We start from the raw sequence: 24,740 nt of genomic DNA on the forward strand, positions 1-24,740 counted from the left end.
AGAAGTGCCATTTCTCTGCTTTCTCTCAAGCAAGGTTAAGACAATAAAAAGCAAATAAAAATCTCCGTAATGAAGGGACTTGGCCTGGAGGGTGTGCTCATCATGGCGGGGGAGGCCAGTCGAGCTGAGCTGACCCCAAGCTGAGGCCTCTGCGTGGCTCTTCCTGCCGTCGAGCAGCAGCCACTCTTCAGTGTCCCTCGCCGTCGCCCCTTGTGTCGTCTTCACACTGACACCCGCGCTCGGCCGCCTGCCCACCGGGGTCGGGGCCAGGAGACAGGAGAGGAGGTGATGGGCCCTTCTTCCCATCTCACTGCGCCTGTTCTCACCTGTTCACCGACACTGGCGTGGCTGAGGTACAGAAGCGCCTGGAAACAAGTAAACGGTGTCCAGTGCTGTGTCCACCATAACCAGGCGTTGAAAGTCCTCTGACGGGACTGGACTGGGCTTCCCTGGGGCTCCACTTTCATCACTGGGGGCAGAGGAAGTGGGATTGTGAGACCTCCACCCCAGGAGCTGCGGCTTGAGGGGTGTTTACCTGCCCGGTGATGAGGTCCCACCAGCCCATCCCAGAGAAGGACGGGTGGGCCAGGTCAGCACCTGCTGTCTGCGGGCTGGGGATCCAGTGACCAGCATGGCTCTGGCCTCGGAGCCCAAGAGCACTTCCTGGACTTCCCTGCAGCTTCTGATTCTGGAAGAAGCTTTGCCACTTATGACTTCAAATTTAAACTAAACTTTTGAATGGAAGGTGTTATTGGTAATGTTAGCTGTCACCTGGCCTCATATGTTAGTGCCAGAAACAGTTTTCTTTCTCCTTTTCCTTTGCCCATGCCTGCTCCTGCGGCACTTCCCGTGCTCCGTCTTGAGCAAGGTGACCCAGGGGACGAGGCCTCCCGCCACTGGATGCCCGGGTGCTGGTCCGTCCACCCTCTCCTCACAGGCCGGGCCGCAGGAGCGGAGACCCCTCCCTGGAGCTCCTGGTCACGGTGGGAAGCACCTCCATCACACTGTGGCCACCGTCGAGAGTCAAGCCTGCCTGGGTACCTCCGCTGTCCCACTGCTGTGCTGTCTCTCTCTGTGCGTCGGTGCTGGTAGGGGACTGGATTTCTCTCTTGGTAAAAATGTGGACAGATAGGAGCACGGCCACTGCTGGGGATGCCCCAGGAGCCTCACCCAGAGAGGGCGGGAGACCACGTCAGTCGTGGTCACAGCCTCGCCTGAGACATTAGCCCTGCATTCGCTGGACGAGTGCTCAGAGCCGTCTTAGTCTGCTTGCGCACCTGGACTCGGTTCATGCCTCTGGCTCTGTGTCCAGGGCTTTCGTCATAAAACACCTTGAACGTGGAAGACTGGAGTGGTAGGAGCACATCTCCCCAGGTGCCAGGAGGTCCCAGAGGGCCAGTGGGGACAGTGGTCTTCAGGGAAAGGGCAGTGACAGCAAGACGGGTTCTGGCCCCAACCTTGCTCTGCGAACCCATGAGCAGGAAACACAGTGTTTGTAAAAGCTCTGCCCTAGACGAAGTGTAACACCTAAGTAGTGACTCACCTGATTTTCTTGAAAACGAATTGCTGTTTATATCGTTGAAATAATGAGAAAATAAATCCGGGACTGAAAACAACACGTGTACCATCATCTGTGAGAGTATGACTTGCCCGGGGATATTTTGGAGAGAGAGTTGGTTTTTCGGGTACAAGTTTCTTTTCCATGGTGGTCGGTTCCTCCCCCTTCATAAGACTGCTTCAGGGGCTTCCCTGGTGGCGCAGTGGTTGAGAGTCTGCCTGCCGATGCAGAGGACACGGGTTCGTGCCCCGGTCCGGGAGGATCCCACATGCCGCGGAGCGGCTGGGCCCATGAGCCATGGCCGCTGAGCCTGCGCGTCCGGAGCTTGTGCTCTGCAACGGGAGAGGCCACAGCAGTGAGAGGCCCACGTACCGCAAAAAAAAAAAAAAAAAAAAAAAAAAAAAAAGACTGCTTCGGGCCAGGTGAACTGCAGCTGTCTCCTCTGAGTTCCAGAACACAGGCACGTGTTCTAATAGCAGCCTTTCCTGAGCACAACTCATCCATGTCCCGAGTATGTTCCGTTCAAGTTGCCGTGAAGTTTAAAAAATTTCTGGAGGCTGCACCGTGCATAAGACCAGTTTTTCTGAACCTCTTGATCTAGAATGTTCCTTTCAGGGGACTAAGCTGCCCTCCCAAGAGGAACTTAGGAAGCCACCCCCGCCGGTTTACGCTGGGCTCCTGTGCGCGCTTTTCCTGCGAAGCCTGGCAGTTGGTTCACGGAGGCACCTCGGTCAGGCCCTGGTCGGGGCTCCTCCCTGGTCGGGGCTCCTCCGCCACCTCCTCTCTGCAGCTTCTGGGACACTTTGCCAAGTTTACAACGTGTCAGTGCCTCCCGAGTCTGTTACTCACCCAGGTGCTAAATTAAACAGTATGGAAGCTGAGGAGTACAAAAAAAAGCACTTGTTTCTGGGAAAATCAATTTGTGTGCTTTGGAAAAACTAACAAATTGAGTTGCTAAGCAGCCGTAGGGTTGGAGGTGAGCATGACGGCTAGGATCGAGTCTGGAAACCTAGCTTTGCGGGAGCCTAAGTCAGCCCACTTTCAGTGCTCTGAAGTTGGACATCACCAAGGACAGGTCAGAGTATGATTTACACAAGAAAAGCAAAGAGGAGCCCAGTCAATAAGCCCACTCGCAAAGGAAAGACTTTGGCTGTGTGTTCTATGTTGAAGTAATAGAAACACACTTTGTGTTTCAATCAATGGAAGATACTTAAGGTATTAAGCACCTACCGTGCTTTTCAGTTCCGCAAGCCACTGACCCCCACTTTGGATAAGAGACCTCCTCCTCCTTGTTTTGGGTTTTGAAAGACGGAGAAGATTTGTGTGATAAGTGATAAATAAATTTTTACCAAAAAATTCTCATTCTCATTTATAATTTATTCATAAAATATTTCAGGTAATTTATATGGCCATTTTTAGTTGAAAAACCATGACCTGAAGAAAGTTGCATCTGTTTGGGCTAATTTACCCCCAGCAATAGTTTATGTACAGTAATGATGGGTTTGTTATTTTCTCTCTTTGCTTTGTTTCTTGATAGTTTGTAGGAGTGGCTTTTTAGTTTTATTTTTTGCTCGTTTTAGCTACAGCTCGAGGGTGACGCTGTCCTGGGATGATGGAAATGTGTGTCTGAGCTGTGAGATGAGAGCCACCAGCCACATGTGGCTACTGAGCATTAGAAGTGTGGCCACTGCAGCTGAGGAGCTGAATTTTCAATTGCATTTAATTTCAGTCGATTTAGGCTTAAACGGTCACATGTGGTAACCACGTTGCGAAGTGCAGTTCTGGGGTTTTTTCTCTTCTTTATTTTAGCGAATCCGTTCAGTTCATTTTATCTATTGTTTTAGCTAAAGCGCTAATGTATCGTTGAAGCATGATGGTGACAGCAAGTGCCCAGTAGGGTCCTGGTTTGGGTTGTACACTGTGCTTAACCGTTTCTAATAATAGCTACTTCTTTTAACAAATGGTCTTTGCTACGTTAAGGCAGTCTCAGTATTTCGTTATTCTATTTAGAGCTTTTAAAAATTAGCAATGGCTGCTGAATTTCGTCAAGTAACTTTTCAGTCTATTGATGTGAACAAAATTTTCCTCTTTTCAGACTGAGCCTTGATTTTATTATCACCATCTCAAATATCTAGGTTGCTACGAGAGTGTAACAAAAATAAATTCTCACGCAGACCCTGCTTGCCTCACCCACGCCACTTTTTCTCATGCAGTCTGGGCTATTCAGCACTTTTCAAACAAGACTCCTCTCCCCAGTTTGTCTTGGGTCCAGCTGAACTCTGCTGGGAGTCACCCCTGCCTGGCGGCTCTCTCCCCTTTCTCCAAGCTGCGCCCCCCCGCCGCCCCGCCTGCCGAGTCCCTTCACGGTTGTGGTTTACGTTATGATGACCACAGTTGACCCTGTAACAGCCCCAGGCTCCTTTCCGGTGTAGCTCTATGTCATTCCTGGAACTATAAGTTAGTTTTCCACCTCTCTATCAATAATTAGCATCAAACTTTGTACCAGAACAATGGCAAGACACTCTCGCGATGATCTAGTACACAGGGTGGTCACCAACTGCTGTTCTCGGAGCCACTCCTGTGCCCTCCATCCCATGCCAGGCGGCCTGGTTGGTCCAGGGCTCCCTGGTGCTCCTCCAGCAGAGCTTCCAGAAACACCCAGCAGGGCAGGGAAGTCTGGAGTTCTCAGAGTTCAGAATTCAAACTCGATGTGATTCTCCCAAACGTAGGCCACCTGTGCCCTTTAAGGGCACCCCCATTGCTCACCTCCTGCGGGCTGGGCTGCCGCCCCCTTTGCTCCATCTGAATCTTTAACACACATACATGCTGTCTGTCTTCAGTTTTATGACATCTCTAGGAACTGCCATTTCAAATTTCTCAACTGCCATTTTCATGAGACTTGGGAAATGGAGCGAGAAGCTCATATGTCCCCAGATGTCTGTCTCTTGCCCTCATCGCGTAGGCACATCCCTCCTTACCACCCTGCTCATCCGTACACTCCCAGGTCTGCAGGCTGCACTGCCCACCGGCCGGAGGTGTGTTTCTAGTGATGTCTTTGTCCTTGATGATGTGTCCTAAGTAATTTTTCAAAAAGCAACGTTTTCTTTAAATATGTAAGAATGTTAATATAGTATGAATTTATGTACTCAATCTTCGGTAGGTAATTCAGTTTTTAGGATGAATGTATTTTCATTTTATTTTAAAAAGCCTTTAGAAAGTATTTTCATGGTTTTTTTGTTTGTGTTTTTAGCCGCACCGCGCGGCATGCAGGATCTTAGTTCCCCAACCAGGAAACGAACCCAATCCCCCTGCAGTGGAAGTGCGGAGTCTTAACCACTGGACCACCAGGGAAGTCCCTATTTTCATCTCTTTTTTTGCAAAACTTGGTTTGTAGCCAACTTTTCATTACCTCTGTTCTTAGAAGTAAAACATTCCCGTGGTCAAACCAAAAATGCATAACTCCATTGATGTGTTTGCGCAGTTATCGTACAGGTGTGGGTGGCGTGTCAGAGAGCAGAACTGTCGTTTCTTTCTTTGTTTTAATTGAGGCTAGCACCCTGCTCCTCCAATACTGAAGTTTAAATGAAGTATAAAAGTTTAGAGGTCACAAAATACAGTAGAAACACCTTGGACTTGTGATAAAAATTTCCTGGGTTCACTTACTGTCTGTTTAATGTTGAGAGGCCCCTGGACCATTCAGACCTCAGTGCTCTTTGTCAGTGAGACGATTAATACAGTGTTGGTGTGAATTACTGTCGTGGGGTGGTTATTAAACCAAATAAGAGATCTGAAAAGTGTTTTAAGCTATAACATAATGCAAATTAAGTTTTGATAACTCCATGAGGGTAACCTAAGATTTCACCGCTAATATGTCGTCTTGACTGCTGAAATCAACTAAATCTTTTCAAATATTTAAATTTGCAAATTGTCCTTGAAGTCAGAATCCATAAACGCACAAGTATATGTGCATCTAGGGGACCCTAACCTCCAAGACTTACACAATACTCAGTGTTGCCCATTTTATCACATGGGGGGTGGGCGGGAAGCACTTCAGCAGGAAAAAGTAATGATTCTACTACAATTCGAAAGTGCGCAGTGCATGCTGGGTTCCTCAGAAACGTTCTACCGCAGATCTGCTTATTCCTCCAAAGCTGATTACAATGAACCCATGCCAAGTATATTCTCAATAATATCGTGGTGTGAGTTTCACAGAAAAAATAATTTGCAAGACAATTATCTAATTAACAGGCTTTCTATTTGAAAAGCTTCTGAGCAGATCCGGCGCCACCACCCTGGGCACCCCACACGTGGCCTGAGGGTGCTGCCCTTGTGCTGGGCAGAGGGCCCTGCTCACCCCCGTCTCCCCTCCAGCCTGCAGCGGCGTCTGGGACAACATCACGTGCTGGCTCCCCGCGGATGTCGGCGAGACTGTCACGGTGCCCTGTCCAAAACTGTTCAGCAACTTTTATAGCAAACCAGGTACTGTCGTCTGTGTTGTTTCTGAGCCGTGCCGGGGGGAGGGGTGCATACGAGGGGCCGGCTTCTCCATGGAGGCACAAGAAGCAGGGCGTCAGTTTCCTTGGCCCAGTGAGTCAGGGAGCAGCTGTGCTGAGCTGGCCTTAGAGACTGGGAGCACAGAAGGCTTCCTGCCAGGTCGTCCACCCTACAGCACACACGGTGGGGCGGACAGGAGACCCTGGGCAGGAGCCAGACACAGGCGCCCAGCGCAGGCGAGGGGCCGCAGCACCAGGCAGGGAGAGAATAGAAACACCTGCCGCACTTGGGCACCCGTAACCCCCAGAGAGCGTCCTCCAGGGTGTCCCTTCTCGGCCGGGAACGCACGTTCTGCTTCACGGGAATCCTCTCCTTTCCTGGACCGACTCTCTGGGTTCTCAGCCCCACCCTTGACCCGGCCCCCTGTCACCTGAACACCTGCAGTCGCATAGCTTCCAGCCTCAGAAGGTGCTGACCGAGATGCGCCGACCCCTCCTTCCAGGGCTTGCTCTGCACACAGGCCCAGGAAACCCAGATGTTCGAGAAATAGACCCGTTTTTTATAAAAAGTTGTAAGTGGGAAATTGGGGGGTGTCTCTACACATCAGTGCGTGTTGTCATGGCAACCAGCACGTTGCTCTGCTGTCCCTGTGCGGGTGAGCCCTGGGGCCCACGCGAGGCCCCTGAGCCGGGCTAGGAAAGGGGGTGTGAACAGGCGGGTGGGAGACTCTACTTCTGTGGGAGGGGAGAGCTGGGGGACTGGGCACAGTTCCGAGAGCAGGTCTTTGCAAGGGACAGTAGCAAACCATCAGGTGGAGGAGGGCCAGGTTCCAGGACTCGGAGGTTTATTCTGAGGAATTGGAACCTTAGGGCATCATGGATGCCGTCAAGTATTAGTGTTCTCTCAGCTGGGGAGAAGGCGCCTATGCTCTGCGTCCAGCAACGACACAGCCAGGAGCCCGTGCCCTCGGCCAGGCAGCCCAGTTCTGAGTTCTGCTCCCCGTCTTCTCCAGAAGCCACGTGGCCAGTCCCCAGAGGGCTGCGAGGGCCCTGGCCCGCCATGGGAGCACATCTGGTGGACCGGCCACAACCTGGAGCCTGCCCATCACTCCTGTCTCGGCCCAAGCCAGGACCCTCCTGACAGGGTCTGAGCCCAGGTGGCCGTGCTCAGGGCCAGACGTGTGACTGTGGCCTTTTCAGGACAGTCACACTCAAACACGCACTTAAGGACTGAGGACAGGAGTGTGCAATCAGCTTTAGGGAGCTGGGCTGGGGCTACCTACACCACTGTGCTGAGGCCCCAACACTGCAGCTAAATTGGGGACACAGTGGGGAGAGGCATGGAGATTGCGGGGGTCCTCACAACAGGTGACCAGACTTCTGAGTCCTAAGCTGTGCCCCACTTTCGTTCTCAGGTCCCTCTCTCACCTCCCCTCACCCTCTCCCTGAGCTTCCCCTCACTTCCCTGCCCTCACCCCCCGCCCTCTCTCCCTCACCTCCCACACCCTTCTCCCTGAGCTCCTTGGCCCCGCTCTCACCCCTTTGTCCATCTCTCTCCCCCGATGCCTCTCTCACATCCGTGACCCATCCCTCACCTCCCTGCCCCTCTCTCATCTCACCTCCCTGACCCCTCCATCACCTCCCCAGCCCCTCTCTTTACTTGACCATCTCAGGCATTTCCTGGAAGCCCACCGTCCACTTTTGCCCAAGGTTCCACTGAGGAGTGTGAAGCCAGAGGCAAGATGACAGCCCTGTGGGCGAATCTCGACTTCGTAGGATGAGGTTTATTGAAATGTCGTCTTTAGTGTTTGCCGTATTATAAGTGAGGAATGGCTAGCTCAGCACTCCTTGCCCTTCCACAGAGCTTAGGGTACAGGTCCCAGGAGCAGGTAGGTAGCAGGTGTGCTGTGCAGGTGAGGAGCTGACTGCCCAGGTCTGAAATGGGCACCTAGCTTGTAATCTGGTAGCTTTGGGCAGGTGACCCAGCTTCTTTAAGCCTCAGGTTTCTCACCTGTAAAATGGGATCATCAAAGGGCCTCCTCATGTAGCTGTCAGGATTGCATGAATTAAATACGGAAGAGCCGGGAGGAGCCGGTGAGCCCTACGCTGCCGACACCACTGTTGTTCTTGTCCTTTCTTGTTCCCGACTCTGACGGGCAGGTCATTCCCTTCTGTGGGCCTCGGTCTCCCTTCTGTAACGTGGGGCAGGGGAGCCAGACCTCAGCAACCTTGCCCCTTTCAGGTCTCTGTCTGGCCCACAGCACTGCAGTCCCTGTGCCCGAGCTGCCCTCAGGCCCCCCGGGAGCTGGAGCAGGAGGTTTCGGGTCTGGAATCGGAGGACCCAGGGGACGGCGGTGTTGGAGTGAGGCTGGGCCGGGAGAGCCCAGGTGCTCTTTTCCAGGGGCTTTGCTGAAGCCGACCCAACCCACTTCCTCTCCAGCGGGTTGGGGTCTGGACTCCCCCGGCCTCTCTCCCCACGGGGAGCAGAGTGGCTTATGCTTATCTCCTCCCCAGGGCGGACTCACCGCACTCTTGGTCCCACCTGATTCATCAGCCAGAGCAGGTGAACCGCTGCGCTGCCCTGGGGTAGAAGAAATGAGGGATTTTTAAGCACAAAACTCAGTTGTTACTGACCCTCAGAGCCTCACTTTTCCATCTATAAAATGGGAACAGTGATGCCACCAAGTGTGCAAATAAAAAGAGATGGTGTGAGGAAACGTTTGCTATTCTGAAAGCCCTGGGCCTGTGGTCCCAGCAGGAAGCAGAGACAGCAGGGCCAAAGTCGCCGCGCCAGCCTGGGTCCGAGCTCCCGAAGCCCACCCAGCAGGTCCATCCCCTTCCCCTCACCACCCTGTGTGTCATCTGCTAAAGACGCCTCTTCCTGTGCACGGGACCCTGCATTGCTGAGTCTGACGTGCACGTTAGGTTCCTAGGAGCAAACAGTGGGGCTGTAAAATCAAAGCTGTCTATTTCATGCCACGCGAACCTGACGTCCACGGCCTTTCCTGCAACCACAGCGGCCAGTGGTGCCTGCCCTGGCTGCTCTGGTCACTGTGCCTCGGGGCCGCGAGGTGAGGACTGGCCCAGGGGAGCAGGAAAGCGCAGGGCAGAGCAGGGCAGAACGGCCAGGGTCTGCCCACGACGCCTCTCAGTGGACGGAACAGCCTGTTCGCTTCCACCCCGCTCCGTAGTGAGTAGAACACACCGGCACCTCTGTCCCATCATAATTGCCCCGGACATTGCGCCCGTGCTTTGGCGCCGAATCCGCTCCCTCCAGCCGCCGAGGCCCCGGGGATGCAGGGGCCGCTGCCCAGGCTTCGTGGGCGAGGATGCCAAAGAGGGGGACGCACCCTGAGCAGGTGCCCCGGGTTCAGGCCCGGGCCCCTAGCCAGCCCCGAGGGAGAGGGAGCCTCTCAAGCCAGCGTAGGTGCAGGCGGGGGCCCTGGCCACCAGGCCAGTCCTGACGTGCAGATCAGACACCTAGCCTTTACCTTCCAGGAAACATAAGCAAGAACTGCACCAGGGACGGGTGGTCAGAGACGTTCCCGGATTTCATGGACGCGTGCGGCTACAATGACCCCGAGGCTGAGAGCAAGGTAAGGGCTGCGCGGGCCTCCCTTTCTGGTCGTTTTTCCGAGGTGCCTGGTAAACCGCGACCATTTGCTGCTCCAAGCCTAACTCAGGTGTTCTTTCACTTCTGGCCAAATCCCGCCAGTGAGGTCCCTGGTTTCAGTTCAGCCACCCAGCCTTTGGAATTATGTGCTGGTTCCGTAGTCTTGGAGCTGGGAAAGGCTGGTTTTCTCCACCTGCTGTGGTGTATCTGGAAGGTGACACCGAGAGTGGCTCTACCTGCCGAACTGAGCTTAGCCAGTGTCCCTTCTGCCATGAGGGTTTCTTTGTTCCCTTTAGGGTGTTGCCACCCGTGGGCTGTCGAGAAGCCACGTGGTTGTTCTCTTAGCCCTGACCCGGCAGCGGGGATGGAACCAAACTTGGAGCATGTCTGCAGACTTAGAGCCCGCGTTGCTGGTGTGGGCTGCCCAGGCTCAGCTGGCCGCTGGTGCCTCTCTCAGGCCGTGGTGGAGACTCGGTGTGGGGCAGGCATACTGTGAGGAGAACCTTTCTCCGGGAATGCGGTCCTTTAAGCGGTGGGCACCCTCAGCCCGGCACCCGCACCCGGCCGTGCCCCGTGGTGGGGTCTGTTTTGTTTGCCACCGGGAATTCAGGTCAGTGTCTCCCCTTGAAGCCCATCGCTCGCCCTGTGACCCCGTGTGGACGGGTAAGGGCCTTGGGAGCCGGGAGCCGGGCTGTTTCAGACGTGCTCCCTGACGACGGGTGTGAGGCCCTGGGGAGTGCCTGCCCCCGACGCCTGAGCCCACACGGTGCGGGCAGACCGTGTCTGTGCCGCCGAGGCCCATCTCCTGCCCCCCGCCCATGCCACCTCACCTCCGCTGTCCCTGGGTCCTGCCCCCAAGTGAGGCCCTTAGGGATGTGGCTGTCCCATCACTTTTCTTGGGTAACGGAGGGGCTTTCTTTGCTCTCCTTACTAAGAGTTACAATTTAAAGCCTGTTCTTTTCCTACTAAATTAGTAAACCTAGGAAAGGAAGTTCATTGTATTTTAGCTGGTATCCCTCTAACTGGATGACAAGTGACCTGTCACCAGTGGTCAGTGAGGGTAATCATGGTGGTGCAGCTCTGAGCCCTGCGTCATGTGCTTCTTACTGATGGACGTGGTATATATTTAACGTACACGATGTGATGTTCTCACATGTATACAATATGAGATGATCCCCCAGTCCATCGCCTCACAGATTCCCTTTGCTTTTATATATATATATATATATATATATATATATATAAATTTTATTTATTTATTTTTGGCTGCGTTGGGTCTTTGTTGCTGGGCACGGGCTTTTGCTAGTTGCGGCAAACGGGGGCTACTCTTCACTGCGGCGCACGGGCTCCTCATGGCGGTGGCTTCTCTTGTTGTGGAGCATGGGCTCTATGTGCGAGGTCTTCAGTAGTTGTGGCGCACAGGCTTAGTTGCTCCGCAGCATGTGGGATCTTCCAGGACCAGGGCTTGAACCCGTGTCCCCTGCATTGACAGGCGGATCCTTAACCACTATGCTACCAGGGAAGCCCCTCAGTTTGCTTTTGGTGAGACACAGAACCTATTCATCTTATCACTGCAGGTTTGTGCTTGTTGACCGATGCCCCCGCATTTGCCCACCCCTCATCTCATTTAGTCTGGGTGACAACCCACTTTACAGATGGAGAAACTGAGGTTTAGAGAAATGATGTGATGTGGCCAAGGGCCCCGCCATTCTGATGAGAGCCAGCCTCTTTGACCCCCTCCTCAGGGACCGCTTCTGGGCCCCCTGCTCTCCCTACACAGGTGGAAGCAACAGCAATGGTCCTGGGACACACCTGGGCGGGCAGCCAGGCCAGGGCTGTGCTGACCCTTCCCAGCCATTGTCCCCCCCCCACCAGTGGACTTGTGCCCCTGGGGCATTCTGCACGAACCCCTTTTGTTCTACAGGATCCCACAGAGAAGGCCCAGCCTTTCCCCATGGGCGTGGCCAAGAGGCAGGTCTCGCGGGGCCCCCATGACAGCAGCACAAATGGTGAAGCCCCCCCCAACGCTGGGCCCGAGGCTTGGGCAGCATTTAGCCTCTCCCGCCGTCAGCCGTTCCCCACCCCCACCCCACTCCCTGGAGGATGGGGGTAAATGCCACTGCCCACGTGCTTGCCGGTGGCCGGGTGCACAGCCAGGTCAGAGGCCACTCGTGGAATCAGGGTCCGAGCACGTTTTCATTGGACAGTGAGGGGATCTCAGGTTCCAGACTCGTAGCAAACTGCTGTTCAGCTACTTAAATGTGTCCAAACCAGGAAGCCGTCCTATTGGTGTCTAAGAATAAGACCTTAACTCGTGTAGAATTTAACCCTAGTTTCAGGGCTGTTTCCGTAGAGAAAAGCGTCCCAGGCCCTGTTCTGAAGACCCTGAACTCTGACCAGGGGTGATGACAGCCCCACGGTGGCCGGGACCCTGTCACGTCCCACCTGCCTCCCAGGTGGCCCTGCAGGACGGGGGCAGCAGCTGGAGAGTGTCCAGACTTCTGTAGGGGTGGACGGGGTGGGGCCTCAGCAGCCACCTTCCATCACCCACGTCTCCTTCTACCTCGGCAGCCAGCCCAGCGTTCGCAACTCCGAGGCCTCAGGACACACGTCAGGGCGAGGAACACAGCGTCCTGAGGCCTCGCCAGCAGCATTTATTCAGAGCCTGTACTTGTTCCACAAGTAAACATTTCCCGGAACCGCAACGTTCCGACTCTGGCCTTGGGTTACAGAGAGCCCAAGGTGGTTGTAAAGGACATCATCGTGGGAACCATGTCAGCTCAGAGCCCACGAGGACAGAGCACCTGTGATCTCCTAATGCTTTTCTGTCCAGTGCCAAGAGCTATTTTTCTTCTCAATTAAACATTTCAGAGATTCTGCAGTTATCATGAATGCATATTCTCTGCCAATGGATTAGAAACTCAAAATATTTTAACATGCGAAGGTGAAGAGAATAATGGCACAAGACCAAAATGAAAAATGTTCTCCCCGATTGCAGCTTCCACTGCTCTCACACTTTGAATTCTCGGTTGTTTAAGGAGTCGCTTGGAAGATGAAAACCGCAGCCCGGAGTGAGGCCGGGACGGTCTTCCCCGGGGGGAGGGAGGGAGCGGCCCCTCGATCCACGGGGCCTCCTGCTTCCACGTCATTCTTCATCTCATCAGCCACTCTCTTTCTTCCCAGTTTTACGATTTTAATTGGATTTCCTGTGCTCGTGCAGCCAAACTCTGCCCTGGGCGCTGTGTGTGCAACCTTTGTTGGTTTCAAAATTAATTAAATTCAAGGGAAAAAATTAGCTTCCACAAAAGCCACATACAGTGAGGGAACTGAGAGACAAAGCAGTTGGGAATGGGAGTCCCGTGAAGGAAAAAAGAGTTTGAAGACCCCAGAGGACCCCTTGGACGACGCGGGAGCCGTGATTGCGAAGCTGCTCCTCGTTTGGACCATGGGAGCCCGCAGAGTCATGGAGGGGGGGTGGCGGTGGCACAGGCCTGCGTGTCCTGGTGCAGTGAAACCCTGACGCCAGCCAGGCTCGGCTCGGGGCGCCCCGTCACCACATCCCGCTTTCCATAAAGCAATGTCTCCCCAGTCTGTGTCGCTCTCCCAGCAAAACCTGCCTCAGGTGTGCACATCTTCGTCTTAGGCCTTTTTTCTTTCAATCCTTGGATAAAGGGTTTAATCCCATTAAGAGGCTTTCAGGACCCCCTGCCAACCCCAGACCCACGGGGGCCACACCGGCAGCTCCTCTCCCCCTTTTGCCTTGTCCCAGCCTGCTGAAGCCTGCGGGGAGAGCAGGGCAGCCGGAGACCACGAGCCCCTCTTGCTGCCCCCACCCTTATCATGGGAGCCTACGGGTCTCCCGAGCCGAAGAGGCTTTCCTGGCATCAAGGTCTCAGCCTCAGGCGGGCGGTCGTTCCACCTGGTGCCGTCTGCCTGGTCACCTGCCCCCCCCAGGCCCCCGACCCATCATGCCCCAGACCCGGGGACTCTCCTGACCCAGTGGCTCCTACTGGGGCCCATCGGGTGGACCCTGGTATCCTGACCTCCTTCCTCCACCGACGGCTGTCTGGAGGCTTCTGGTCAGAGCACTCCCTGGCCAGCCTCCCTGCCTCAGTGTGCCACCCGCTGCCCAGTGTTCCCGTCTCTCTGATCTCCCAGGGATGCTGAGAGTTGGCAAAACATGAAAAGCGCTAGAAATGAGCACCCATGACAAGTCTCGTGGGCCCAGGGTGGTCTCCTTTTCCCTGTTATTGGGAGTCTCCCAGATGAATCTAGAAGGACCCCAGGGCTGTCCCCACTCCATGGCCACCACCCGCGACTCAGTCACCACATAAGATTCTGCACCCGGCCTGCTGCTGCGCCGCCCTGCCGAAGAACAGCAGCGTCAGTGACACGCAGGCACCCTGTGCTGGGTGGACACACCAAGCAAAGTGGTCCATACGTCTCCTGCATTATATATTTGCTACTATAGTTCTTAAATAAAGAGCACTTCTGCTAAATTTAGCCAAGAGAACTGTTTGGCATTTCAGCCTTCCCATGCTCCGAGTGCACACATCTCCTCCACGTTCTGCCATATTTCCGTGCTCCGAGTGAACACATCTCCTCCACGTTCTGCCATATTCCCGTGCTCCGAGTGCACACATTTCCTCCACATTCTGCCATATTCCCGTGCTCCGAGTGAACACATCTTCTCCACGTTCTGCCATATTCCCGTGCCGAGTGGACACATCTCCTCCACGTTCTGCCATATTCCCGTGCCGAGTGGACACATCTCCTCCACGTTCTGCCATATTCCCGTGCTCCGAGTGGACACATCTCTTCCACGTTCTGCCATACTTTCCTAAAAATAGTCTTGCAGTCTCTTCTCCGCTTTCAGACCATTGCAGTAACTCTTTGCCACTGACCGCTAACGTCACCTCCCCAAGGGTCCCCATCCCTGGCGTGCTCAGTCCTTCCATGTCAGGCACCCTCGAGCTCTCACTCCCAGGCCCTGCAGGACCCCTGATGTACCCATGTCAGAGGACGGTCGGGCGGGGACATGCTGAGCAGCCTGTGGGAGGTGGAGGCCAGGACTGGAGCACCTGGAGGTGCAGGAGGGCCTCACACTCGCTTCCGTTACGGTGGCCGATTGCGTCCCGCTTCCGAACAAGCACCAAGGGTGGTAGCTTCGCTTCATTCTACATCAAAGGGCGGGAAGGAGCTTCGCCGTGGCTTTCAGGGGCACGTGAGGGCCACACTCCCGCGTGGACAACTCGTCGAACGATGGCGAAAATCCATTTTCCTCTGACCCGTCCGCACCAACAAAGGAGCGCTTTCCACAGTGACTGAAGACAGGGGCGGGTTGGGTCAGCGGCAGCAAGGCAGGCAGGGCAGGACCTGGGGGTTCAGGACGGGGGAAGCGGTGCCAGCGGGACTGGGCGGCAGCTGTAACCAGCACTACATACCATGCCGCCCGCTGACGGTCCAGGCAGAGATCTGACCGCCAGCAGAAGCGTGATCAGAACATTCGCGAGACAGACGCGATTACTAGCCAGTTTCACCTGAACCTGTAAGCGTGATGCTTAACACTTGCCCGATAGAGAAGTGAGTCTTTCCAAGGCCAAAGGAGAACCAGGGCGAGGGAGAGGAGGTTAGCCAGGACATCTGCAGAAGCGGGGTAGGTGCCTGGCTCCGGGAGGTTCTCCTACAAGAAAGGAGAGGAGGGCACAGAAATTAGGGTCGAATAATGGAGAAGAAGCTCAGGAGCGCGTAGGAAGCAATGCAGGTGTCCAGGGAAGTACAGAGAAACAACCCGCCTTCGGGGAGGAGATGCAGGGTGCCTGCGAGGCAGGCAGCCCCAGCCTTGCAGGGGTGAGGGGCCGAGCCGGGAGCCCACCCCACTGCAGACACCAGGCCGTTTCTGTAAGACAACCAAGGAGGCCAGCCGTGTCCACAGCGCCGGGGCATCAGGCAGGACTCGGGGCTGGGGCCCCGGCACAGCGCTGGGGGCACCAGGCCGGTCTCAGCCAGGAACAGGTCTCTGAGGAAGGGTCCGATCTCCCTGATGACCCCCTCTTCATTGGGCTTGTACATGACAGCCTTGCCTGGGGGAAACAGACATTTGGGGCCCAGGCAGCTGGCAGTCGGCGAAGCTGGGCGCACCGGCCGTCCCAGCCAGGCGCTTGAGGTGGGGACGGGAGGGAAGGCACCATTTCTGGGGCAGGTTGGGGGCAACCAGGACATTCACTGGGCGATCCGGTCAGTTTCTCCATGTGACGTACAAGTTCAGGACTAAAAGTTTGTGGTCCGAAGAGATAATTGAAGAAAATATGGCAATTAGCAATATTTGCTTTACTGGGTACTCGCAATCTCTGTTAAAGACCTAGAAAAAAGAAGACAGAGTTTTGGAAAGGTTCACCTACCAATTGTCAAGTTGACACTACCTGTCACATGGGTGTAATTTGGGGAATTCGAGCGGCTGGACATGGGCCTGGAGAGGCCGCAAGCCAGGAAATGTGCTGATGAAGGACAAACAGTGGCCTCGTTACTGCAGGTTCCCTTTAACAGTTTGCCTATATTTTCTACTTTCTCAAAAATCAGCAAATACTTAACTCTTGTGTTCAAATAAAATCAAATTTTAGGTCCCCCCCAAATCACTTAAATTTATGCTGTTTGACAAATCATTTCTCAGTGACATTTGCTTCCCACCAGGGACCCTGACAGGACAGCGAGGAAATTTCCCTCTGTCGTGCGTTTCCTGAAACCTGTTTTGAAGCGATGTAGTAGCCGGGTTGGTGCAGGGGAGCCGACTGGCTGGGGCGCCCTGCAGCCTCCGCGATCAGTGCGCGGGTGCGCGGCGGGCGTGAACGCGGACATGGCGCCCGAGCTGCACACATGCACCTCCTCAGCTCGTGAACGGCGAGGCCGTCCTTCCTAAAGGGGCGTGTGCTGTGACGTAGCCTCAGCACCGGTACCAGACCTGGGAGCTTTCGAGTTTTACACAGCTGTCATCTAACCCGCCGTCTGGGTCCCAGGACGGCTCTCAGGGCATGTCTGCCAGCACAGGCGGCACTGGCGCACGTGACCCAGCCTCTTCCCACCCCTCAGCCTTGCTCTGTCTTTCATGTGTCGTGTTTGGAGAACATCGGCCTCGACCTCACAGACGTCACAGGCTCTCGGAGGGGTTTGTCTGATGTTTCTAGAATCAGATGCGGGTTATCTGCCAAAGGTGAGGACGCTTGGTAGCAAAACAAAGGCTCCCAATCCCTCTGTCGGTCGCCTTTTCTTTATCATAAACTCTGCTGTAAATAGGTCTCAGTGGGAGAAACTGCTCCAGAATATCTGGATGTTTCTTTGCCTCAGAAACATCGTATTTGGGTTTTTAAAAGAAAATCCATTTTCCTTTAACACGTTCACACCAGCAAAGGAGTGCTCCCCGTAGCGACTGAAAAGAGGGGCTCTTTGCCAGCCGGTCACACAGCCCTGGCGACTGTGCCAACAGCTCCAGCCCTGCATCCCCAGCGCCACCTCCTCTGAGATGTCACCGCCGGGCCCACGGCCAGAGCTGCCAGGTGCCCTGCTCCCAGCTACACAGCAGTGCAGCTTCCATGGGAAATCAGCCCTGTGGCGAGTGGGCGTCAGTCACGATGAGCATCCGGACGCCCCCCTCTCCTGCCCCTCCACGAAGCATCAGACACCTTCCCGACATCTCCGCTCGTCCTCAGGAGAGAGGTGATCTCGGGAACAAGGAGAGCAGTGTCACCTGTGTGTCACCCAGACTGGCTGTGCCGGGTGCCTGGTCGCTTCCGCCCGGGGCAGTGCTGTCCAGCGCCCTCTGACCTGAGAGCCCAGCGCCCCCCTGGGGTCGGTCCGCTTCCTCAGACGGCCCTGAGGGCTGCAGCGGGACTGGAGGAGGCCCCAGAGCGAAGCCAGCGTGCTTGCGTCTCCCCTTTGGGTTCCTGCAGTGCCTCTGACCGCCCACAGACTGAAGGGGGCGCCGCCGTCAGCAGGAGCCCTGCCCGTCCGCCTGTCCTTGCGTCCACCCGTCCCCTCACCCTCCACCGCAGCGCTGGTCAGGGCCGCGCGGGCGGCGGGAACCACGCTGAGCATAGGGGTGGGGGACCCCAGGTCCTCTGCGAAGCAGACTGTGTACAAAGGAGGCTTGACTCAGGAGGACTCGGGTCGTTGGGCTTAATAACCTTGAAGACCTCTTTCGTCATAAAAATGGTTTTCATTGTAAAATCAAACCCAGTCACATGAGTCACTTAGGGGCATTTACTAAGAGTGTTTACAAGCTCTTTACATGGATTATCTCGTTTAATCCCCCGACAAGTCCATGAGGTAATGGGCTGGTTTTCATCATCCTTTTATGGTTGAGGGAAACTAATCCCCAGTCTCATCAGTGAATAGAATTTAAACCACAAGCCCCAGAGTCCTCACGCCCCTGTTCGCTGTGGATTTTACTCTGGGTTGCGTTAGACCAGCTTGATGATACCACGGTCTGTGCTTTGGTGTGGAGCACCTTTTCATTTGCCTGTTTGCCATCCGGTCTGTTCTGTGGCGAGGTGCCTGTTAAGGTTTTTGGCCCATTTTAAATTGGGTTGTTTGTCTTCTTATTGTTGAGTATTAAGAGTTCTTTGTATGTTTTTGGGTTTTTTGTGGGTTTTTTGCGGTACACGGGCCTCTCACTGTTGTGGCCTCTCCCGTTGCGGAGCACAGGCTCCGGACGCACAGGCTCAGCGGCCATGGCTCACGGGCCCAGCCGCTCCGCGGCATGTGGGATCCTCCCGGACCGGGGCACGAACCTGCGTCCCCTGCATCGGCAGGCGGACTCAACCACTGCGCCACCAGGGAAGCCCTCTTCGTATGTTTTGAATAACAATCCTTATCAGATGTAACTTCTGCAGACATTTTCTCCCAGTCTGTGGCTTGTCTTCTCATCCTCTGCATTCCTTTCACAGGGCAGAATTTTTTAATTTTATTGAAGTCCACCTTATCAATGATTTCTTTCATGAATGGTGGTGCCTTCAGTGCTGTATTTTAAAAAGCATCGTCAACTCAAGGTCATCTAGGTTTTCTCCTATGTTATCTTCTAGGAGTTTCATAGTTTTGCACTTTACATTTAGGTCTATGACCCATTTTGAGTTAATTTTTGTAAACGTGTAAGGTCTGTGTCTAGGTTCATTTTTTGCGTGTGGATCCAGTTGTCCCAGCAACACGTGTTGAAAAGACTGTCTTTGCCCCATTGTATTACCTTTGCTTCTTTGTCAGAGACCAGTGACTATTTACATGAGTCTGTTTCTTTGCTCTATTCTGTTCGTTGACGTGCTTGTCTGTCCTTTCAGCCACACCAGTGTCTTCATTCCTGCAGCTTAACAGTCAGTCTCATGACTCTGCTCTGGGAACCCCCAGCTCCTGCTGCCGCCTGTCCCCCCACTGTCCTGGGGCAGCTGTTTGTCCTGTGGACCCAAGGAGGTGGTTGATGCTCCAGTCCTTTCAGAGTTCTACTCATTGTTAGGATGCAGTGGTGACGTCCACGCTCCTTACATGCAGAACCGACCAATTCCTCTTAAAGGAAGAAAGCTGAAACAGACAAGTAACGTTCCCCAGGGAGGGCGCCCTCTGAGGGAGGGGACACTGGGGTACGGGTGGACTCTCAGCCCTGCACCTTGGTGGCCTCGTGTTCTTAAACTGACCTGTCACCCCCAGACTCAGGTCCCCCATCTGTATAAGGGGAACGTGGCAAAAATACTCCATCTGCTGCTTCACAGGCCGTTGGGAGAAGTGAATGAATTAACTTTTGTGTTATATTTTGTAAATTGCAAAGCACCCAGCACTATTAGGTTATCATTACAGCCTCCTAAGCAGAATAAGTGGGTCTTAAAAGATATTTGCCAACGACTTTCAGGCAGAAAAATTCAACTCATAACATTGTTGCAAATGTGACAGTGAGCCTCACTCATCCTGAATCTGAGATGGTGCCTGAGTCTGGGGAGTAGCTTTGATGACCTGCGTGCGCTTTGGACCACATTCCCATGAAAACAGGCTGTCATTTCTGCTGGTCTCTAAAACATCTGCTTTAAAACAAAGAAGCCTCAGCCTTGCATTTTTCAGGTGAGAACAGGCACCTCCTTGCACCCGAGACAGAGGCTGTCCCTTGGCCCTGGCGAAGGCTGCTGGTCCAGGGGCTCCGAGGTCCTTCCGCAGCCCTGCTCCAAAGCCGCCACGAGAAAAGGCCCCGGACTGGCCGCTCCACTCGGCACGCTCTGCTGAGTGAAGCAGACGCTGCCCGCTCGGCCCTCTGCCTGCTGCCACACAGGACATGGCGTGTGTGGGCCCCTGCAGCGCCTTCTCGGAGGAGCCCAAAGACCTGGCCAAGGAAGCAGAGCTGAGGTGCTGCCCTGGGAAGCCAGGGAGCCGGGGAGAAGCAGAGTGAGCATCACCCGTGACTAATGTCTCCACGGAGAGCCCAGACGACCCTGCCGCACCGGCCAGCGACGTTGCCCGGGTCCCCAGCACTTGGCACATCTCCTCCGGGCCACCCGCCCATCCATGCTGCCCTTCAGCTACTAGGTGCCCCTGCTCATGCCTCAGCCACTCGCTCTGAGTTCAGAGTAAGAAACGCGGGTCAGCATTTTTCGGGGTCTGTGTTGGTCTTATTTACCCAACAAGACCTACATACCCTGGAGACAGGGGCTGTGCCTGCTGTTCCAGGGGGACCCGTCCTTAGACAGATGCCGGGGAGCAATGGTGGTTTCACTCGCGTTCCCTCGGCCCTTCGTGCGAAGGTTAATCGTTACTAAAAGGTCTGGGAGGAGCCACTGTTTCCCAGACAGTGATGCACGTGGCATCAGCAGGTTCAGAAGAGGACACGTCAGGGTGTTTCATGTCAGCCGAAGAGTGAGGCGTCGGGCCAGGCAAGGTTCTAATCAGAAAGTTTCCTGAATCAGGAACCTCTGGTCTAGCCAAGGGGCTTTCAACTTTTTTAAACTAAAATCCACAGTTAGAAATGCATTTCACACTGTGACCCAACACAAACATTTCACAAAGCCACATTTTCTGTGCTACCTTCTTTAAATGTTGGTTGTTACCTAGGAAATTGATTGCATGGCCCACTACTGAGTTATAAATAGGGTCATCGTATAAAAGGTCAGCCAAACCTGGCCTCTCAAGAGAAAAAGGGGAGCTATTAATAGTCACTCCGGGACAGCAGACATAAACCAGGCCTGGCCCAGGCAAGCGAAGGCTTCAGTCGCCTAGTTATGACTCAGTGTTTGGAAACACTGGCCGGCCCGCAGTGTTCCTTGAGGAGGGCTATGCGTGTAGCTCCAGGGCGATGTATGATTATGGAAAGTTAGAGCTGGAAGACGACTTGCACGTCACCCGGTCCCACACACTTGCTGGGGACTAGGAAGCCACCCTGGGTGACAGCCAGTGGGTAAGGGCCGCCATCTCCTCCCAGGCAGGACCCCCAACGGAAGGCTCAGAGTGGCGGGTCCTGTGTTTGCCCACCGCAGGCCCCTCAGAAGCGCTGAGACAGGGGAGCATTCCTGACCTGTTTTCCTCGCTGCCGGATCATGTGATGATGGCGACACATATTCAACTACTTTTTTACAAGTAAATCCAGTCTCAAACTTGCGATTGTAACGTGTGACTGTTTGAGAACATCTTCCCTGGTAAAACCTTGCGGTGACAGGAATCCTGGTACGTGTGCATCCGGTGTCAGTGGGGGGCTCATGCCGAAGCCCTGGAAATGTGTCCCCCGGCTGCCCCTCGGGCGTCCCACTGGCGACATTCTCAGGCCCACCAGTGCGGACCGGTGTTCGTGGACACCTGTCATTTAATCATCTTCGGGGGCAAGTGCCCCCCACCCAGGTTGTCTTCTGCTCTCCACACTGAGTGAGGCCACAAGCCCAGGAATCGTCCTGTGGGCCTCACGCTTAAACAGTATGAGGACTTTCTGTAAGAAAAAGAATACAACCTTAAATATAAAAGTGAATGTTTATTTAGGATAAGAAAGGAGATGGCAGGTTCCTTTTCATGGACCTCAAGCATAGTGGATGCCCAAAATACTTACAAAGAAAAGAGTTAAAAACTGCAGAGTGTCCTACATGTTCTTTGATCACCTTTTGTCAGCTTAAGGAAAACAAGCCCTTATAGATGTCTAGTCCTAAGACTTCTATAAACTCATAAAGCTCATAAGAATGAGTGTTGGGAGGATGTCATCCTATCATCCTGATAGTGTCAAAAATGAATATTAAATTCGCCAGACATTTGGAATAAATCTTTTGTGTATCAAAAAATTATCACAATGGAACATTTAAATAAGTTCCCCACCCTGACAGGGAGCAGCACATTCTAATCTCAAAGAAGTTACGAGGGGAGAGTGAGCCCTGGACTCACTGCGTTTCCCCCAAGGACTTGCGCCTTTAGTTCTGTTTTGTGAAGTTTGTGGTGCAGATTATGGATGTTACAGGTGGTAAAGAAAATAGGTATTTTCCCCCTTAGGGACTTGATAGTAATTTTACTAGGAACTGAAGACTGAAGGCCCTGTTACAAACCCGTGAACAGCGGACTGTTCTCGTGTGGTGCGTGCGTAACTTGTTCCCGTTTCTGCCCCTCTGATCGCACGTGCACTAGTGTGAGCAGGAAAGGGGGGACCTTCCAAGAGGAGCACACGAGCAGTACACCACCCCCGTCTCTTCCCCGTTTTTACGTATTTACTGCAAAATTACCATTGTACTTAACGTACACTCTGCTTGTTTTGTTTTATAAAATATATCATGAACATTTTCTTAAATCAGTCAGTATCCTTCGAAAACAAGGTTTTTAAGGGCAGTGTGATATTCTATTTTATGAATATGCTGAATTTACTCAATTGTTCACAAATTAGGTTTTGTCTAATATCTCGTTATTTTAATCAATAAACAAACCTGTGCACAAATCTCAAATTCCTGGTTAAAGGATGTGAAGTAAGACAAGGATATTTTTCATCTTTTTAATTATACTGTCAAACGGCTTTCCAAAAAATGTGCCAGTGCACGTTTCCACTAGGAACAGATGTGATGCCCATTTAGCTAATACCTTCACCAGCAGTTTCATATTTTTTCAGTTATCACCAATTTTATAAAACAAACAAAAATGCTCTCTTATTATTTTAGTTGCACCTGGTTCACTGCTGATGGGCTCAGGCTTTTCCTGGTCATGATTAACTTGTTTGCTTTGCCAGCTCCCCTGCTGAGGTGTCTTCCTTCCCATCTACCAGGCTTTCCCGAGAATCTGTCGCGACAGGTGTGCCTTCCTCCAAGTTGGGTTTTCTTGTTATGCTGCCCAGTATGGAAACTCTGAGCTGAGACATCCAGGTAGAGCGTTCCTGAACTGGTAGCATTGGGGAGCCTGACAGATGCAAACACGGGTTCTTCTGGAAGAAAATCCTTGCCCAGGCCTCCCAAATTCCCATAGATCAACCCCAAAGATGAGCTCACACCTAAATGTACAAACTACACAAAGAACCAGTCAGCAGATGACGAACAGTGAAATTACATCCTCGAAACTGGAGACAATGGATTCATCTGGCAAAGAATACAAATAAGTGCGTTTAAAATGTTTTGTTAGGGCTTCCCTGGTGGCGCAGTGGTTAAGAATCTGCCTGCCAATGCAGGGGACACGGGTTCAAGCTCTGGTCCAGGAAGATCCCACATGCCGTGGAGCAACTAAGCCCGTGCACCACAACTACTGAGCCTGTGCTCTAGAGCTCATGAGCCATAACTGCTGAGCTTGCAAGCCACAACTGCTGAAGCCCACACACCTAGAGCCTGTGCTCTGCAACAAGAGAAGCCACTGCAATGAGAAGCCCAGGCACTGCAACAAAGAGTAACCCCTGCTCGCCACAACTAGAGAAAACCTGTGCACAGTGACAAAGACCCAACACAGCCAAAAATAAAAACAAAATAAATAAATTTATTTTTTAAAAAAAGAGGAAATTGAAAATAACCAAAAATGAGATACTCTAAAAAGTACCTGATCTGGGGGAAAAAATAGACCTTAAAAAAAAAAAAGAAAATTAAAACATACAGAAATCTGTTGCATTTCTTTACAGTAACAATGAAATATCGGAAAGGGAAAGTAAAAAAAAGATCCCTTTAAAAATTGCATCAAAAAGAAAAACATACTGAGAAATAAGCCTGACCAAGGAGTTAAAAGACTTAAATGCTGAAAACTATAAAACATTGATAAAGGAAATTACAGATGATTTTAAAAATGGAAAGCTATCCCATACTCTTGGATTGGAAGAATTATTATTGTTGAAATGGCATACTACCCAAAGCAATCTACAGATTTAATGCCATCCCTATCAAATTTCCCATGACATTTTTCATAGAACTAGAACAAGTAACCCTAAAAATTATATGGAAGCATAAAAGACCCAGAATTGCCAAAGCAATCTTGAGGAAAAAGCACAAAGGGGAGGCATAACCCTCCCAGACTTCAGATGATGCTACAAAGCTACAGTAATCAAAACAGCATTGTATTGGCACAAAAACAGACACATGGATCGATGAAACAGAACAGAGAGCACAAAAATAAACCCACACACCTACAGTCAATTAATCTTCGGTAAAGGAGGCAAGAATATACAACGGAGAAAAGACAGTCTCTTCAGCAAGTAGTGTTGGGAAAGCTGGACAGCTGCATGTAAATCAATGAAGTCAGAACACTCCCTCACACCATACATAAAAATAAACTCAAAATAGCTTAAAGACTTAAATATAAGACGGGACACCATAAACCTCCTAGAAGAGAACATAGGCAAAACATTCTGTCACATAAATCAAAGCAGTGTTTTCTTAGGTCAGTCTCCCAAGGCAATAGAAATAAAAGCAAAAATAAACGAGTGGGACTTACTCAAGTTTATAAACTTTTGCACAGCAAAGGAAACCATAAACAAAATGAAGAGACAACCTACGGAATGGGAGCAAATATTTGCAAAAAAAGCGCCCAGCAAAGGCTTACTTTCTAAAATATACTAACAGCTCATACAACTCAATAACAACAAAAAAACTCCAAACAACCCAATCAAAAAATGGGCAGGGACTTC

At 52.7% G+C, this 24,740-nt stretch overlaps 1 protein-coding gene across 3 annotated transcripts in view; it reads left to right on the forward strand.

The window, feature by feature from the left end:
- Window positions 1-24,740, forward strand: part of VIPR2 (vasoactive intestinal peptide receptor 2) — a 68,589-nt gene that overhangs the window by 18,648 nt on the left and 25,201 nt on the right. For 2 of the 3 annotated variants that reach the window (XM_022576220.3, XM_022576200.3), the window contains exons 3-4: window positions 5,930-6,037; window positions 9,550-9,647. In XM_022576220.3, the coding sequence (XP_022431928.1) occupies window positions 5,930-6,037; window positions 9,550-9,647 (206 nt within the window). The remainder of the gene's footprint in view (window positions 1-5,929; window positions 6,038-9,549; window positions 9,648-24,740) is intronic. The other variant, XM_022576209.3, reaches the window with a different exon arrangement.

This window comes from Delphinapterus leucas, chromosome 9 (assembly GCF_059928025.1).
Source record: "Delphinapterus leucas isolate spDelLeu-1000000601 "Yukka" chromosome 9, BTC_Dleu_Yukka2, whole genome shotgun sequence".
NCBI classification, from domain to species: domain Eukaryota; kingdom Metazoa; phylum Chordata; class Mammalia; order Artiodactyla; family Monodontidae; genus Delphinapterus; species Delphinapterus leucas.